At 41.3% G+C, this 16,994-nt stretch overlaps 1 protein-coding gene across 2 annotated transcripts in view; it reads right to left on the minus strand.

Moving 5' to 3' along the window:
* Positions 1-8,428: 8,428 nt before the first annotated feature.
* fnbp1a (formin binding protein 1a) overlaps positions 8,429-16,994 on the minus strand; it is a 53,219-nt gene continuing 44,653 nt past the window's right edge. Inside the window, exons 15-16 of one of the 2 annotated variants that reach the window (XM_049579730.1) lie at positions 10,352-10,510; positions 8,429-9,429 (exon numbers count right to left, since the gene is read on the minus strand). In XM_049579730.1, coding sequence (XP_049435687.1) covers positions 9,401-9,429; positions 10,352-10,510 — 188 coding nt within the window. In that variant the 3' untranslated portion in view covers positions 8,429-9,400. The remainder of the gene's footprint in view (positions 9,430-10,351; positions 10,511-16,994) is intronic. The other variant, XM_049579731.1, reaches the window with a different exon arrangement.

Here is a 16,994-nt window from a genome sequence, read left to right on the forward strand (position 1 = left end):
CCAGCAACAGCGGGGAACATAGGACCTTTTTCTTAAAAAGGGTTCTATGTTCCTCGGTCCCATACAAAGCGGGGAACATATTTCCTTTTGGGGAAAGCGGGGAACATAAGACCCTTTTTTTTTAAAGGGAACATTTCATATTTGAAGCTTCAAAAAATCAAAATAAATCACCAGTAAGTCCACATGGCAGATTTTTTTTTAGAATTTCTCCTGACACGAATCTCAAATATCGACTAAGTTCAACTCAAGTAAAAAGAATTTCATTTAATTCATTCAGTAAAAATCTACTGTGTGAGCGTTACTGACCAGTTGATTTGTTCAGTCTGTGAGGTTTTTGTCTTTTAATGTAAGGAGTTTAAATCTGAATCTGATTTTTTTCTCATAGCAGTTTGTGTAAAAAAATAACACAAATAACAGACACACATCCCAGATCCTGAACAAAATCAAAATTCAATACAAATGGAGTGAAACAAGTTTTCACAGGTCATGAGTCACATCAAATGTTTCTGAAAGTACATTTATATACATCAGCGTGAAATAACGACCTCCATAAATCATTTTACAACAGTTTTTTTCTCATCAGTTAAAAAAGAAAAAACTATTAAAGTATTTATAATCTGCGTGGACCCTGATAGATGTTACTTACTAACATCTTTAATTTTATTATTATTTTTTAAAAATCAAACTTTGTAGGCTTCTTTGTCGACAAATTCAGTGTTTTCTTCTCCCTGATGTTTGGACATTGTTCTGTTCGGTCTCTGGTTGTTTGAACTATCGATGAGACAGAGAGGAAAGTCTCTGTGAATGTTCAGGTCTTCACTCATCCAGTCAGATTAAAGTTTATATCTTAAATAATAATATAAACTTTAAAAAGAACAATTTAACCTTGTTTTCGTCACAGGAATGAATTTTAAGACGTTTTCTTTAAAACCTTAAAATCAAGAGAACCTCACAAACATACATTAAATTTTGTCCAGCTTCTTGTCAGCCGTATCTTTCAGCCGATCAGATCTGAATTAACAGTTGTCCATATGGACTTCTTTCTCGCCGGCCTGAGGCCAGTTCACTTTGGGTTCCCGCCCATCACTCGTCTCTTTCCCAGCTGACATGCGGTGTTACCTTCTGCTTCCTCCTCAGTGGCGAGGATGCTGCAGGATATCCTGCACACGTTGGTTACACGCCCCAGGCTTCACCCTCTTCACCTGCTTCCAGGCACATTTCTGCGCCCTTGGTGCTTTCTAAGGACTGTGCTGGATGTCACTGTCCTCCACCCACCAGGATGTCTCTGCAGCTGTCTTTGATCCTGAAGTGCTCTCACATTCAAAGGTTGATGGATGGAGGTCATTTTCCACCTCGCTGACTTTTGGTTTCGTCTTCTTCTTGCTTGTAACTTTTAAATAGTGTGGGCTACAACACTTGGCTTGTGCCATAAAGTCTCAGATCAGTTTGACTTCCACGGGACCAGTTGACCTCTATAGGACAAATTTGACCTTCACAGGATCCATTTGACTTCCACAGGACCTGTTTGACCTCCACAGGCCAGTTGGAGCTCCACAGGACCAGTTGACCTTCACAGGACCCATCTGACCTCCACAGGACCTGTTTGACCTCCACAGGACCAGTTGGAGCTCCACACGACCAGTTGACCTCTATAGGACAAGTTTGACCTTCACAGGACCCATCTGACCTCCACAGGACCTGTTTGACCTCCACAGGACCAGTTGGAGCTCCACACAACCAGTTGACCTCTATAGGACAAGTTTGATCTTCACAGGACCCATCTGACCTCCACAGGACCAGTTTTACTTTCACAGGACCAGTTTGTATTTGTGCTCAGAATAAATGTCATGAAACAAACAGTCAGTAGGAATATGTTTTGATTACCACAGTGATCAGTGAGATGATGATGATGGTGGTGGGGATGATGGTGATGGTGGTGATGGTGATGATGACGTTCGTCTAAAATACAATTAGGGTACTTCACAGGAGACATTCACCTGAAACCTTTGACAGGTAAATTTCGACAGGTTACCAGTCAGCTGCTCGGTGAACACAAACACTCAGGTATTGATCAGATTGATGATCCGATCAGGTCAAAGGTCACAAAGTCTGAATGAGACACAAAAACAAGAAGAAGAAGAAGAAGAAGAAGAGACAGATGGAGGAGAAAAATGTCTCTAAATTAATCATCAGTTTCCTCATTTGGTCGTCATGGAAACAACATCTCCATCTGCAGGCACATCAGAGTGTGTGTGTGAGTGTGTGAGTGAACCCTGCTGAGGACCATCTGACACACACACACACACACACACACACACACACACAGTTGTTGGACAGGAACCAAGACTCCGGCGAGAGAAGAAGACGAAGACGAGGCGTTCAGGAACATTTGGTTATTTTTCACAGGAACATAATAAAAACAGAAAATGATTTAACGACTGTGAAGAAAATGTCTCAGTGACTGTTTACAGTATAATTTAAATATTTTAACCTGGTTTAGTTTTTTAAACATTTGAATGTATTGTTTTGTTTTTAATTTAAAGATGAATCAGAGTCTGTAGTTTAAATCTATGATGTCGTCTGTTTGATTTTAACATGAACTTTATTTCTCTCATAATCTTGTGTCTCTTATTCATGTGCACACATTTTAATCCTCTCACTGAATGTTTGATTTGTTTTCTGATGACAATAAAAATGTGATAATAAACTGACAGATGGTTGTTGTCTTTTGATGCAGGTCGACACCTGCTGGCTGAACGTCTGTATTACATCTCAGTGTTTCAGACTGATGACGAGCTGAGTCAGAGGAAGGACAGTCCTGATGTTGTTACGACTGAATCTGCAGATATTAAATATAACTCATAAAATTCAGACTGAGAACCAACAGTTTAATTAAGCTGTTACTGATTAACAAACTAAAGACATGTTGCAAATATTCAGTCATGTCATTTATTTAATTCGTCATCAGGCTGAATTTTATTTTACATTTTAAAACTGTTCAGTTTTAATCTGATGGGGACGAAACACAGAGACTCAGTCTGAACATGTTCACAGGTTAAATTCAGCAGATATTAAATCTTTGACATTTAAATCTTTATTTATTTCAGCTGCTTTAACAAATTTAAATTTAAATGGTGAAACCCTGTTAAAACTTGTTAAAGTCAATTTTAAAAATCATCCTGATCATCTCTGATATTAATGAAACAACGTTCCATCATTGTGACAGAAAATTATTGATTCATACCAATATTTAATCTGAGACATGACGTGTAATAAACATGTCAACTGACAGCAGAGTTTTAAAGACAGACACCCTGTGGTTTGATTCTATCGACTCTCTCAACATGTCATCGATCATCCGATGACATTGACACAAACACAGAAACCTGAGTGGAGAATTTATCGTCCTACTCGATGTGACGTCCAAACGTCAGAACAAAAACTGCCATTAAAAGAAAAAACTGACAGACATCAAAGAGTTAACCGTGTCAGAGGTGTCAGCCAATCAGCAGCCACGGAATTAAAAACAAAAAACTTCAGTTTATTCTATTTTGTAAAATGTGATGGTTTGATAACTTGTCGGTTTTGTTTTACTTCATCTGTAAGGATCTGTGTCACACCGATGTGACAGCGTCTTGTTCTGCAGCATTGAAACTTTAAACAGAAAATTTAAACTCAACACCTGAGTTTACATCCTGTTACGAAGGACACATGGACATCTGTCAGTCTGTGGACACATCAAAGTGAAATAAATTTTATTGATTGAATATGATCGTTGATAAATACCAACAGACTAATTAATGATCTGATCAGTGATTTATCAGCTGTAATAAACCTGCAGTTTGAAACAGGCTTAAGCCAATCAGAACATTTAACCACAGTGATGATGTCACAGCAGTCTGATGGAAACATCTCATTTACGTCTTGATTAACAGTGACCTGTTGGGGTGGAGTTTTATTAAAGCGTCTCTTAGAGTCGGCGTGGATGGACAGAAGGACAGACAGATGGAAGATGGACGGATGGATGGACAGACCGACAGACGGACGGACAGTTGGACAGAAGGACAGACAGATGGAAGATGGACGGACAGATGGATGGACTGATAGACGGAAGGAAGGATAGACAGATGGAAGACGGATGGATGGATGGATGGATGGACAGAGGTATGGACAGATGGATGGACAAGAGGACACAGACATGTTCAGTCAGTATTGATGACCTCACTAAAAAAATGAAACCATATTTATATTCAGGTTTGTTCTGTAAAAAAATGTGACGTGATTGGTTCGGTCAGATCTGTTGTCACCGCACGGCTTGGATCAGCGGTGTGTTCGTAACGTTACAACCGCAGACATAAAGACTGTTGTACTGTTTTTATGTTTGCAGCTAAAAAACAATCACCTTTCTTTAAAGTTATAAGTTAAATTTAAAACCTGCAGTGAGTTTAATCTGGTTAACGGAGGGTCAGTGAAGTAACCAGGTTGACGTTTCATAAAACTCAGACAGGATATTTTCTCCTCCTCAAATCAAAAAACAGAAAATAAAATAAAAAGATTTTTAGAGGAACTTTAATAATGATCGTGTTTGTGTAACTTTCAATCAATCAATTTTATTTATAAAGCCCAATATCACAAATCACAATTTGCCTCACAGGGCTTTACAGCATACAACATCCCTCTGTCCTTATGACCCTCACAGCTGATCAGGAAAAACTCCCCAAAAAACCCTTTAACGGGGAAAAAACGGTAGAAACCTCAGGAAGAGCAACTGAGGAGGGATCCCTCTTCCAGGACGGACAGACGTGCAATAGATGTCGTACAGAACAGATCACCATAATAAATTAACAGTAATCCGTATGGACTAACTAACTTTAACTTTAATGACCGATGACAAAAATCAAAACGAGGAAACAAACAAATTTTCAAACTTCAAACTATGAAAATAGAAAACATAAAAACCGTCAAACAGAAAAAATCAAACTCATCAAATCAGGAAACAAACTGTCTCTCTGTCCGTCTGTCTTCCTGTCTGTCTCCACCTGTCTGTCTGTCTGTCTGTCTCCACCTGTCTTCATGTCTGTCTATCTGTCTGTCTTCCTGTCTGTCTCCATGTGTCTTCATGTCTATCTATCTGTCTGTCTCTGTCTGTACATGCCACCCACCTGGTTACACTGCTGTCTCCACCCGCTCCAGGAAACTCCAAAAACAGTCAGTTCAGAATGTCCACGGTCCTCCTCTTCCTCCTCCACAAACATTTCCCTGCTCCTTTGTTCTCAGAGGCCACGCCCCCATCACCTGTGAGCAGCAGCACACCTAAGCAGACAGATCTCTGAAGGTTCTCCTGACAGAAAATCAAGGGTTCTCCTGACAGAACATCAGAAGGTTCTCCTGAAAGAACGTCTGGAGGTTCTCCTGACAGAACGTCTAAAGGTTCCTCTGACAGAACATCAAAAGGTTCTTTTGACAGAACATCTGAAGGTTCTCCTGACAGAACTGCTGAAGGCTCTCATGACAAAACATCAAAAGGTTCTCCTGACAGAACGTGCAAAGGTTTTTTTCTGACAGAACATCTGAAGTTTCTCCTGACAAAACATCAAAAGGTTCTTCTGACAGAACTTCTAAAGGTTCTTTTGACAGAACATCTGAATGTTCTCCTGAAATAACAAAAGGTTCTCCGGACAAAACATCAAAAGGTTCTTCTGACAGAACTTCTGAAGTTTCTCCTGACAGAACGTGCAAAGTTTTTTTTCTGACAGAACATCTGAAGTTTCTCCTGAAAGAACATCAAAAGGTTCTTCTGACAGAACTTCTGAAGGTTCTTTTGACAGAACATCTGAATGTTCTCCTGAAAAAAAAAAAAAGTTCTCCTGACAGAACATCTGAAGGTTCTTCTGACAAAACGTCTGAAGGTTCTCCTGACAAGTCAAGTTAAGTCAAACTTTATTTAAAAAGCACATTTAAAAACAATCTCAGCTGACCAAAGTGCTATACAGTTATTAAAATACAATATAATCATACACGAAAAAAAAGAGTAAAAGCCAAGGATTGTCACCTAGTTGGGACTGAACGTCAAGGAGAAAAGATGGGTTTTCAGTAATGTTTTAAAGTGCAACAGACCGTGCAGCTCTAACCTGGAAAGGTAGGCTTTTCCACAGCTTTGGGGCCGCCACTGAGAAGGCTCTGTCCCCACGAGTAGAGGTAGAGGTCTGGACCGAGGTACTGCCAGAAGCATCTGGTTTGACGACCTAAGTGCTCTAGAAGTACTGTGGGGCTGTACAAGCTCTGATAAATAAGATGGTGCCAGACCATTTAAACACTTAAAAACAATAAAACTTTGAATTGGATCCTAAAAATAACAGGCAACCAGTGCAAAGATGCAAGGACAGGACTAATGTGATCACACCGTTTCTTTCCACTCAGCAGACGGGTAGCTGCATTTTGGACTACCTGTAAACGGCGCAGTGCTGACTGGTCAACAAACAAAGAGTTACAGTAGTCTTGGCATGATGTAACAAAGGTGTGATTAACTTACTCAAAATCATTTCTGGGGAGATATGCCTTTACTTTCGCTAATAGTCTTAGCTGGAAGAAGCTCATTTTGACAATAGAGCTTATCTGTTTATCAAACCTAAAGTCACTGTCCAAAATAACACCAAGGTTCCTTGCAAAAGGGTGGCAGTGAGACTTAAGGGTGCCAATAGCGCCGTCATACCCATCTAACAGATTTTGTTGGCCAAATAAAATAATCTCAGTTTTATTTATATTCATGGAGAGAAAGTTCACTTCCATCCAAGATCGGATATCATTGAGGCAGTCTAATAAGACCTGAACAGAGGCTTGCTCATTTGTTTTTAAAGGCAGATAGATTTGTACGTCATCTGCAAAGCAATGAAATGAGACATTGTACTTATGGATCCCAGTGGCAACATATATATCGAAAAGAGGAGGGGGCCCAAAATAGAACCCAATATCTAATCTTCCCTTTATGTCAAAGATCCTTGAGAAAGTAGTCGCAGACCAGCTGTGTGATTTTCTCCATGATAATAATTTATTTGAGGAATTTCAGTCAGGATTTAGAGTGCATCATAGCACTGAGACAGCTCTAGTTAAAATTACAAATGACCTTCTGATTGCTTCAGACAAAGGACTCGTCTCTGTACTTGTTTTATTAGATCTTAGTGCGGCGTTTGACAATATTGACCACAGCGTGTTTAAAGGCAGCTGGGACACATCCAGACATCAAAGATGAATTTATCAGATCCATAACACAAAGCCCAATGATATGGAAAATGTCCTTAAAAAGGGATGCTGTCAAGAGGACAGTATAAAGGCTTGAGGTGCTGGACAATATCAGTTAAAGCTGAGCGAGACACTTGTTCAAATGTGTCAAAAACAGCAGGGCAAATGGGAAAGACAGCAGGATCTAATGCAGACGGCGAAAGAGAGGACCTAATATTGGAGATTTTGCCAATAAAAAACCTTACAAAATCTTCACACAGTTTAGGTAAAGGAACAACACCATTGTGGTCACAGTGGTTTAAAAGAGTCTCAAGTCAGTTCACACATGACACTACATGTCTCTAATCAGTTCACACATGACACTAAATGTCTCAAGTCAGTCCACACATGAAACTATGAGTCCCAAGTCTGTTCACACCTGATACTACGAGTCTCAAGTCAGTTCACACCTGATACAAGTCTCGAGTCAGTTCACACGACACTACGAGTCCCAAGTCAGTTCACACCTGATACTATGAGCCTCAAGTCAGTTCACACCTGATACAAGTCTCGAGTCAGTTCACACGACACTAGGAGTCCCAAGTCAGTTCACACCTGATACTATGAGTCTCAAGTCAGTTTACACCTGATACTACGAGTCTCAAGTCAGTTCATACCTGATACTACGAGTCTCAAGTCAGTTCACACCTGACACTACAATGAGTCCCGAGTCAGTTCACACCTGACATTAGAACTACTCCTGAGTCCAGAGTCATCACCTGTGGTTGGCTCTCACTTTACTGAAATAAAAACATGACTCATTTCTGTTTGCAGGGTTAAGGTTAGGATTTGGACTTCACCTAACCAGATTTTTATTTTCCATAAAAATCTGCTGATGCAAAAGTTCAAACCTTCAAACACAAAATAAGTTTTAGTTTTTTAAAGTTTATGATTTTAATGTTGCTTCATATTTAATTTAAATTAAATTTATTTTAACATATTTAAATTTAAATTGTTAAGTTTTTCAACTCAAATTAAATTTAGTGTCATTCGATCGTTTTTTTTGACAGTAGCTTTAAATGAAAAATATAACGAGGAAAATAAATGTGTTTAACAGAATCTGAATATTTCAGCCACAGCGTTTCAGAGACACACAAGATACAGACTCAGTGTTTGATTCAGAGTGTACTTTATTTTGAAAGTTTAACATACAGGAAGTTGAAAAGAGCGTGATCAGCAGTCTCACGTCTCAATAAAAAAATCAATAACTGATCAAGTTCTCACTATGAAATAAAAAAGTTTCACATTTCACACAATCAATAACGATCATGGATCAACAAGCGGGGGCGGGGCTAATACACACAAGTTAATCTGGGGGTGGGGCTAATATCAGCAGGTAAACAGGGGTTGGGGCTACACCTGTGCAGCTACGGTTCATATTTACATTTTGAAAACTTCACACAGTCACATGACCTCACAGCAGTGTCACAGTGATGTCACCATGTGGGGACACACCCTGTGATATCACTGCATTGACAAAACTAGATGTTTCTTTATTTCAGTCTCTCTACAGAAAGGAGTGTCTGCCATTTTGTTTTTGGTCACAAAAACATTCATCTCAGGTCTGTGACACGTTAAACTGATCTCAGGTCTGTGACACATTAAACTGATCTCAGGTCAGATTGTCAGAGAAATATTTGAAGTGATAAATTACAACAAAAAAAATTGAATGAGATAAAAAAAAAAATTAAAGCACAAAAAAATTAAAGAATCATCTCTGGCTGAAACATGAAAGTAAGTTTAATACATTTATTTTAATTTATTTTCTTCACTGAAAATTAAACTGGTCGTTAACGTGGATTCTTTCAGATTTCATCTGAGATAACTGTCTGATAATGACTGGGACCTGTCTAATATCTCATCTGACACAGTTTGTATGTGGGACCTGTCTAATGTCTGATCTGACACATGATCTGTGTTTGGGACCTGTCTAATATCTGATCTCAGTCAATCACTGGCAGAACATCTCTTTCATCGTGTATTGACAGCAGTCTGTCATCTGATTGGCTTAGATATCGGAAGAGTTAAACTGTCCAATGAGAAGCTGTTACCCGACTTCCTCAGAACCTTTTCCTTTACATCACTTCCTGTGGCGAGACGTCCTCACTGGTCGATTACTGTGCTAGACTAGCCGACTACTCTGCACAAAGCCTACAAGATGCAGACAGAGGGACAGAAGGACAGAGAGACAGACAGAGGAGGACAGACAGACAGACAGACAGGTAGATATGTTAGAGCTGGTAGAGTGAGACAGGAAGTCAGACTGCGGTCGTCTGCAGCTCAAACACTGAACTCTAAATCTGAACTCATCCTGTGTCTGAATTCACAGAAAAAATAAAATCAGATTAAAAGGGTTTTTACAACTCTCAAGGGTATGTTTCTGAAACAGATGTTTTTTTTTATTAGTTTTTGTTTATTCAGATCTTTTATCAAAATTAACCTTTTGTTTTTCTTGATTTTATCACAGTTAAATAAACATCTTCAGAGTTTTGGACAGAAAAGACTTTAAGATGTTTGAGACATCTGAGACGTCCCCTTTGACCTTTTTCACTTTTAATAATCAATCAGTCAACTGAAGAAAATAAATTAATAAATCAATGCAGGTGGTTCTCTAATAGACAGACGTATGTCGATCATGCCCCCATGGAGGCGGGGCCTGAGATGAGGGACACCTGTCCTACAGGTAGACAGGTGTGTCACACTGGTGTGAAGTTTTCAGAAAAACAACAGGTAGGGTTCGGCACACAGACAGGCAGAGCACATACACGTGTCGACATTCAGAGTTCAAAGGTCACAGAGGTCATCAGGAGGGGAGGGGTCAAGTTCATCTGGAAGTCAAAGACCGACATCTGTGTAGAGGTCACTTAAAAGTCATATTAAAAAGTCATATCAAGGTCATTGAGAGTAACATTGAATTGAATTAAAACTGAGGTCAGACATAGGTCGTATAAACGTCATGTGAAGGTCACATGTAGGTCGTGTGAAGGTCATTTGAAGGTCAGATGTAGGTTGTATGAAGGTCAGATGTAGGTCGTATGAAGGTCATGTGAAGGTCAGATGTAGGTCATGGCACCTTTGGCACTGCTGTCCAGGAAGACTTTGATGTAGGAGGTGGGGACGTATCCCTCCTCCTCCAGGTTCCTCCGCACTCTGGTCCAACCGTCACCCTTGTCCTCTTCCACCACAGAAAGTAGTTCCCCCTCCACCATTGACAGAGTACCTTCGTTCTGACCTGCAGAAGAAGAAGAACAACAACATGTTGAGACCACAGAGAACCAAAGTGGAACCAAAGAGAACCAGAGGAGAACTCAACATGTGGTCAGTTACACCTCCTAAATTCTCTGGTCTAACCCTCATCTGATGACGACTTCCTGTCATCAACAGGAAAGAGTTCTAACCACAATCCTTCGCACCACTTAAAGCCAAACAAGTATGGGTTATTTCAGACAGACAAACGCAGCCGAGAGTCCTCTGGTAGAACCGCTGTATAGAACCAAGGCCTCAGGTAGAACCACTGTAGAGAACCAAGGCCTCAGTTAGAACCCCTCTATAAAACCAAAGCCTCAGGTAGAACCACTCTATAGAACCAAAACAACGTGAAAGTGTTTCTGAACATAAGGAATGTGTAAACATCGTCACTCTGGGTGCTGGGTGGAGGAGGTTCCACAGGTACAGGCTGATCTCTGAATCATGTGTTTCAGTCCTTGAAAAACTTCTTTATGAACAACGTGGAGAATTGAATTTTTATTTTTATCACCACATCAGTCAGACTTTAGAAAACAATACAGAACAACTGCTTCTGTCAAAGTGATGAATGGCATCATCGGACTGTAAAAACTACTGCTCCACCCTCTTTCTTGATTCATCAGTTAACCACATCACCCTGATGGACAGACTCTGTTATACTGGTGTTTCATGGACGTACTGTTTGTTGGTTCACAAATTACTCCTCAGATAAAACACATGTCCAGTTTGCTTCCTGTATCAAAAGGTGTGCCTCAGGGTTCCATACTGGGTCCACTGTTCTCCATATATGTAAATTACAAAGCTTTATGAATAAACCTTGTCCCAACAATCAGCAGCCATGGGCTCATCTAAACAGCTGCCTAGCACTCTGAAAACTGAAAGACCTGATGAAGACTAGAAGAAGATAAAGTGTTTTCAGGGAGCTGTTTCCTCACTTGGTCATGTTATTAAGAAATGGCAGTTAACAGGAACTGTGGAGGTCAAGCTGAAAACTGTGAGAGAGCTGCTCGTAGGATTGTTAGAAAGGAAGAGTGGTGGTGCACTGTTCTACTGTGCAGACAAACCTGGACAGGTATGATCTTCATGGAAGACTCATCAGAAGAAAACCTTTGTTGTGTCCTCACCACTACATTCAGACTCACAGGTTTGTGAAGGAACATTGAAACAAGCCTGATGCTTTTTGGAATCAATGAGACAAAGGGACACCCATCAACCTGTTACAGACGGGGTGGACGGATGAGACAAAGGGACACCCATCCACCTGTTAGAGATGGGTGGATGGATGAGACAAAGGGACGCCAGTCCACCTGTTGCAGACGGGGTGAATGGATGAGACAAAGGGACACCTGTCCACCTGTTACAGACAAGGGTGGGTGGAGGAGACAAAGGGACATATGTGAGGGTCCAAAGGACAGAGGGATGTCGTATGCTGTAAAGCCCTGTGAGGCAAATTATGATTTGTGATATTGGGCTTTATAAATAAAATTGATTGATTGATTGATTGATTGACATATGTCTACCTGTTACAGATGGGGGTGGATGGATGAGAGTTGAGTTTGAGATTTGTTTGCATCCAGTGTCTGATATCAGAGACAGTTTGAGAGGGTGGAGTGGGTCTGAGAAGTGATGGATTTGACGGAGATGTAGAGCTGGATGTCATCAGCGTAACAGTGGAAATGGAGGCCGTGACAACGGATGATCTGACCGAGGGGGAGAAGGTAGAGGATGGAGAGGACCAAACACCAAACCCTGGGGAACACCTTGGGACAGGGGGGCAGTTGAGGAGGAGCAGTTGTTGATGAAGATGAATTGCTTCCTTTCAGTAAGGTGTGATTGGAGCCAGGTGAGGGCTCATCTGTGATGCTGAGGAGAGATTGTAGGCGGCAGAGTTAAGATGGAGTGGTTAATGGTATCAAAGGCAGCAGTGAGGTCCAGAAGAATGAGGATGAAGAGTTGGCCGGAGTCTGAGGAGAGGAGAAGGTCATTTGTTACTTTGAGGAGGACAGTTTCAGTGCTGTGGTGGGTATCGAATCCATATTGAAATTGTTCGTTGAGGTCGTCATTGGTGAGATGGGCTTTGATTTGTGAGGTGACAGCATGATCCAGGAGTTTAGAAAGGAATGGGAGGTTGGAAATGGGCTGGAAGTTATTGATACTGTCAGGGTTGAGTCCAGGTTTCTTGATGATGGGGGTTACAGCAGCCAGTTTCAGTGATGGGGGAACGGTGGAAAAGTTGAGGGAGGAGTTGTTAATCCCAGATATAAATGGGGAGGATGATGGAAGGAAGATAGGATGGGAACTAGGATGGGATGGGATCTAGGATGGGATGGGATCTAGGATGCAGGTGAAGGCTTTCATGGTTGAAATGATTTTGGAAAAATCAGCTGGAGAGACGGGGAGAAAATCTAGAGAGTAGAGAGGTGATAAGAGAAGCAGGGGGAGCGAGGAGGAATGGGTGATGGGGGAGGAGGATAGGGAACTGTAGATGGTATCAATTTTGGATTGGAAGAAAGAGAGGAAAGAATTGCATTTTTTAGTGGTGAATGAATTTGAAATGTTGTCACTGGGATTGAGGAGTTTGTTGATGGCGGAAAAAAGAGCCTTTTGGTTATTGGAGCCAGTACGTGCGTTTACATGGAGCCATGTATTCCTTTTGCATTCGGGTTGGAAGCCCTACCCGAATAGATATGCTCCTTGTAAACACCTCAACCTGAATGAAAAAAGCCAACCCGAAAGAAAATCTAATCGGGTGCACAGGAGTGGAATATTCCTTTTCAGAACCCGAATGGAAGAATTTTTCTGTCTTGTATACACCTCCTACCCGATTCCAGCCATTCTGCTCTTTCTGCGCACGCTCGTTTCCTTGCCCTTCTGGCGCAATGACGTATACAGCGTGCATAGCAACAGGCTGAGACAGAGCAGACGGACTCGTTGCAGTCACCAGTTTCCATTCTCCACAGCACGGTCTTCTATCTCCCTTTTTCGACCTTCTACCTCCCTTCTCCTACTCAACAGATGAAGCATTAGCAGAACAAGGTTGTTGTCGTACTGCTGCTTCAAGAATATAAGCAGAACAAGCCTGAAAAAGGCACTAAGAATGGCGTCGTCAAGCATCTTGTTATCCGGAGCGAGGACTACAGTTTTTCCTTCCGTTACACGTAACATCCACCCTGCCCCCTATCCAATCAGAAACCTTCCCTGCCCCAAACCTTGCACTGACCCAAAAAAAGGTGATTAAACTGATCTCCCTGTAAACCCTCATTCAGAATGAATATTTCTCATGTAAACTACCTGGAAAAACTTTAATTCCGAATGATTTCATTCAGATTTATTTCATTCTGAATGAGAAGCCATCATGTAACCACACCCATCGTGGATGAAGTTTGAAAAGTAGGCAGAGCGGGCAGTGTTGAGGGCGGTTTTGCACAGTTTTGGGCTGTTTCGCTGTGTTGCTGTTTCTACTGGTGTATTGTTGTACCTACAAATTGTATACTGAGTTCTGCAATTAAAGTGATCCCGTTGGCTGTAACTTTTCTCTGTGGTTCTCCGAGTCTCTTCATTTCAGTGTTTGCTGAAGTTTAGCATTTTTTCCTTACATAATTGGCGTCCCAAACAATTTTACGAGAGGGAAATGTATTCTGATTTCAATTTAGCAAGTTATGCATATAATTCAAAATGATTTCTGTGATTCCATCATATTCTAATGAGTAAGTTGTATTCTGTTGTTTGATGTATTTGATCAATCTGTTTAAGATTCATCTGCTTTTCCTGGATTAAACAGCTGCTAAGTTTTTCGCCTCCATCAGTTGAATGTTGACAGATGATAAAATATGTTCAGTGTTTGATGTAATATCATATACTCATGTTAAGTTCATATATCACCATATCGTATGTTTTCTTATGCATCATCATATTCAAGTTCAAGACTTTCGTACATATATTCATGTTAGTAAGGAACACTGGTTAGAGTTACAGTGCCATATATCCTACTCATATTCATACAAGCATAGGTGTACCATACATTATCTCTGCGAGTAATTTATGATAAAATCATAAAGAGGAGGGACTATGTAGAGGCAGATAATGTATCATTTTATACTAAAGGTGAAAAAGTAAGATCAGTTACACAAGGTTTAGGAAGCAGCTGGTCAAATATCAGATTTGGCAGCAAAAAGGACCCATAAGAGGTGTTTTGATAATTTGAGTATTTGTGCGTAAGTCAAGCCTTGGGAGGTCAAATGAGGTAGAAAGTTCTGGCTTAGGGTGACCTGGCCGATGTAACAGATGTGCCAAGTTTTGCAATAGGAACAGTTGTTTTTGCCAGAGAGACAAAGAAGCCAGGTAATATTGACGCACTAAGTCCAGCTCTAGGAATAAGTAGGAAATCAGGAGAACTCTAGATTCCCAGGGAATACGACCCAAGCGTGTTCACACACACATACACACACACACACACACACACACATGCATATGAATGAGCAGACGCCCATTATAAAATCATTTGAAGGGTGACTGTTCAGGGCTGTTTCGCTGTGTTGCTGTTTCTACTGGTGTGCTGTTGTACCTGCAACCTGTATACTGAGTTCTGCAATTAAAGTGATCCCATTGGCTGTAACTTTTCTCCATGGTTCTCCGACTCTCTTCATTTCAGTGTTTGCTGAAGTTGAGCATTTTTTCCTTACAAAGGTGGTCAGTGGATGCTTGAAGATGAACTATGAGTGTTTTTTTTTTTTTTTTTTTGTGGAGTCTTTCAAGCTGGTGCTTACGCAATTTCAGCTGGTGGAGTTCAGGGGTGAACCAGGGGGCTGAGTGTCTAAATGAAACAGTTTTGGTTTGATGGGAACTAATTGATCAAGGCAGGAGGAGAGAGTGTTGTTATAGTGGTTGACAAGGTCATTGAAGTCATCAGATCGTGGGGGAGGGGATGTAGACAGGGTGGCAGAGAGAGATGCTGAGACATCATGTGGAGAGATGGATTTGAGGTTTCTAAAGGATATTGTACATTTTTCTTTGGAAAGGCTTCGGGAGGTGGATTTCCATGATGATAGCCAGGTGGTCGGAGAAGTGGAGGTTGATGGTGGAGAGTTGTTGGATGGTGAGACTAGTGGAGCAGACTAAATCCAGGGTGTGGCCGTGGGAGTGGCTGAGGAAGTTGACATGCTGCGTGAGATTGAGGGAGTCGAGGAGTTCCAGAAAATCAGAGGCTTGTTTACAGTTAGTGTTGTCAATATGGAAGTTAAGGTCGCCTAGTAGTAAAACTGAAGGTGGGATGGCTGAGAGATGTGTGACAAAATCTGAAAAGAGAAAAGATGGATGTGGTTTGAGGGGTTGGTAGATCATAGCAGTGACAAGGGGGTGGGGCCATGGAGTTTGAGCAATGTTATCAAATGACTATACAGAAGGAGTGGATATAGTGTTGATTTTGAGGGTCTTTTGTGGATTGAAGCAACACCGCCGCCTCGTCCAGTGAGACGGGGTTGATCAATATTTGTGTATCCAGCGGGGGTGGCTTGGTTGAGTGTGAAATAGTCCAGATGGCTGTGCCACGTTTCGGTGAGACAGAGGAAGTCCAGATTATTGTCAGTTATGAAATCGTTTAAGATGAGTACTTTTTTGTTAACTGAACGAGTGTTTTGGAGAGCCAGCTTGGGAGGATGTTGTTGTGTGAGAGACTGTAAGGAGTGGGGGAGCAGGCAGAGGTTGCGATGGATTTTTTTCTTAACTTGTTTTGCATTTCTGTTTTGGGGATGGGAGGTCTGATAGTTATAATGGGCTAAATGGGAAAATTTGTAGAAGGGTTATTGCATTTTAAGTTGATGAGGTTGCTTTTGTTAGCAGAATTGAGGCAGTTACAGGGATGGTGAGATCTAACAGAGTTAACAGGCTGAATGGTGTAGGGAGCAGCAGGAGAAGGGAGAGACAGCTGGGGCCTGTAGGGGCAGCTGTGGAAAGTGGTGGTGTTCTGAGTTGGGACCGTAGAGGAAGAAGGGGAGACACTGCATGGGGAGTGTAAACAGTCAGTTACGTGGTTTATTGTGAACAGTGTGCTGCAAGTTAGCTGCTAATATGCGGCTTCCCAGTTTGTTCAGGTAGAAACCGTTGGGTTTGACAAAGGATTTTCGGCCCCAGAACAGATTGAAATTGTCTATGAAGTTCATGGAGTGTGTTTTGCAGGCAGATTGAAGCCACGTGTGGAGGGATATGATATGGCTGAATATTCCATATCCACAGCCAGGAGGAGAGAGTGGGCCACTTATGAAGACTGATTTTCCGATGGTGTAGAGGAACTGAAATAGTTTGCTGAACTGCTTTGGTGATCTCAGACTGTCTGCGGGAAGCATCCACACAGCCAACGTGAATGATTACTCTGTGGACAGATGATGGGAGTGTTTGGAGTATGCTGGGGAGTTTAGCAAGAATGACGGGAACGGTTGCTCCAGGGAAACAGTGCATAACCGCATTGAAGAAGC

This window comes from Epinephelus fuscoguttatus, linkage group LG6 (assembly GCF_011397635.1).
Source record: "Epinephelus fuscoguttatus linkage group LG6, E.fuscoguttatus.final_Chr_v1".
In the NCBI taxonomy this organism is placed as follows: domain Eukaryota; kingdom Metazoa; phylum Chordata; class Actinopteri; order Perciformes; family Serranidae; genus Epinephelus; species Epinephelus fuscoguttatus.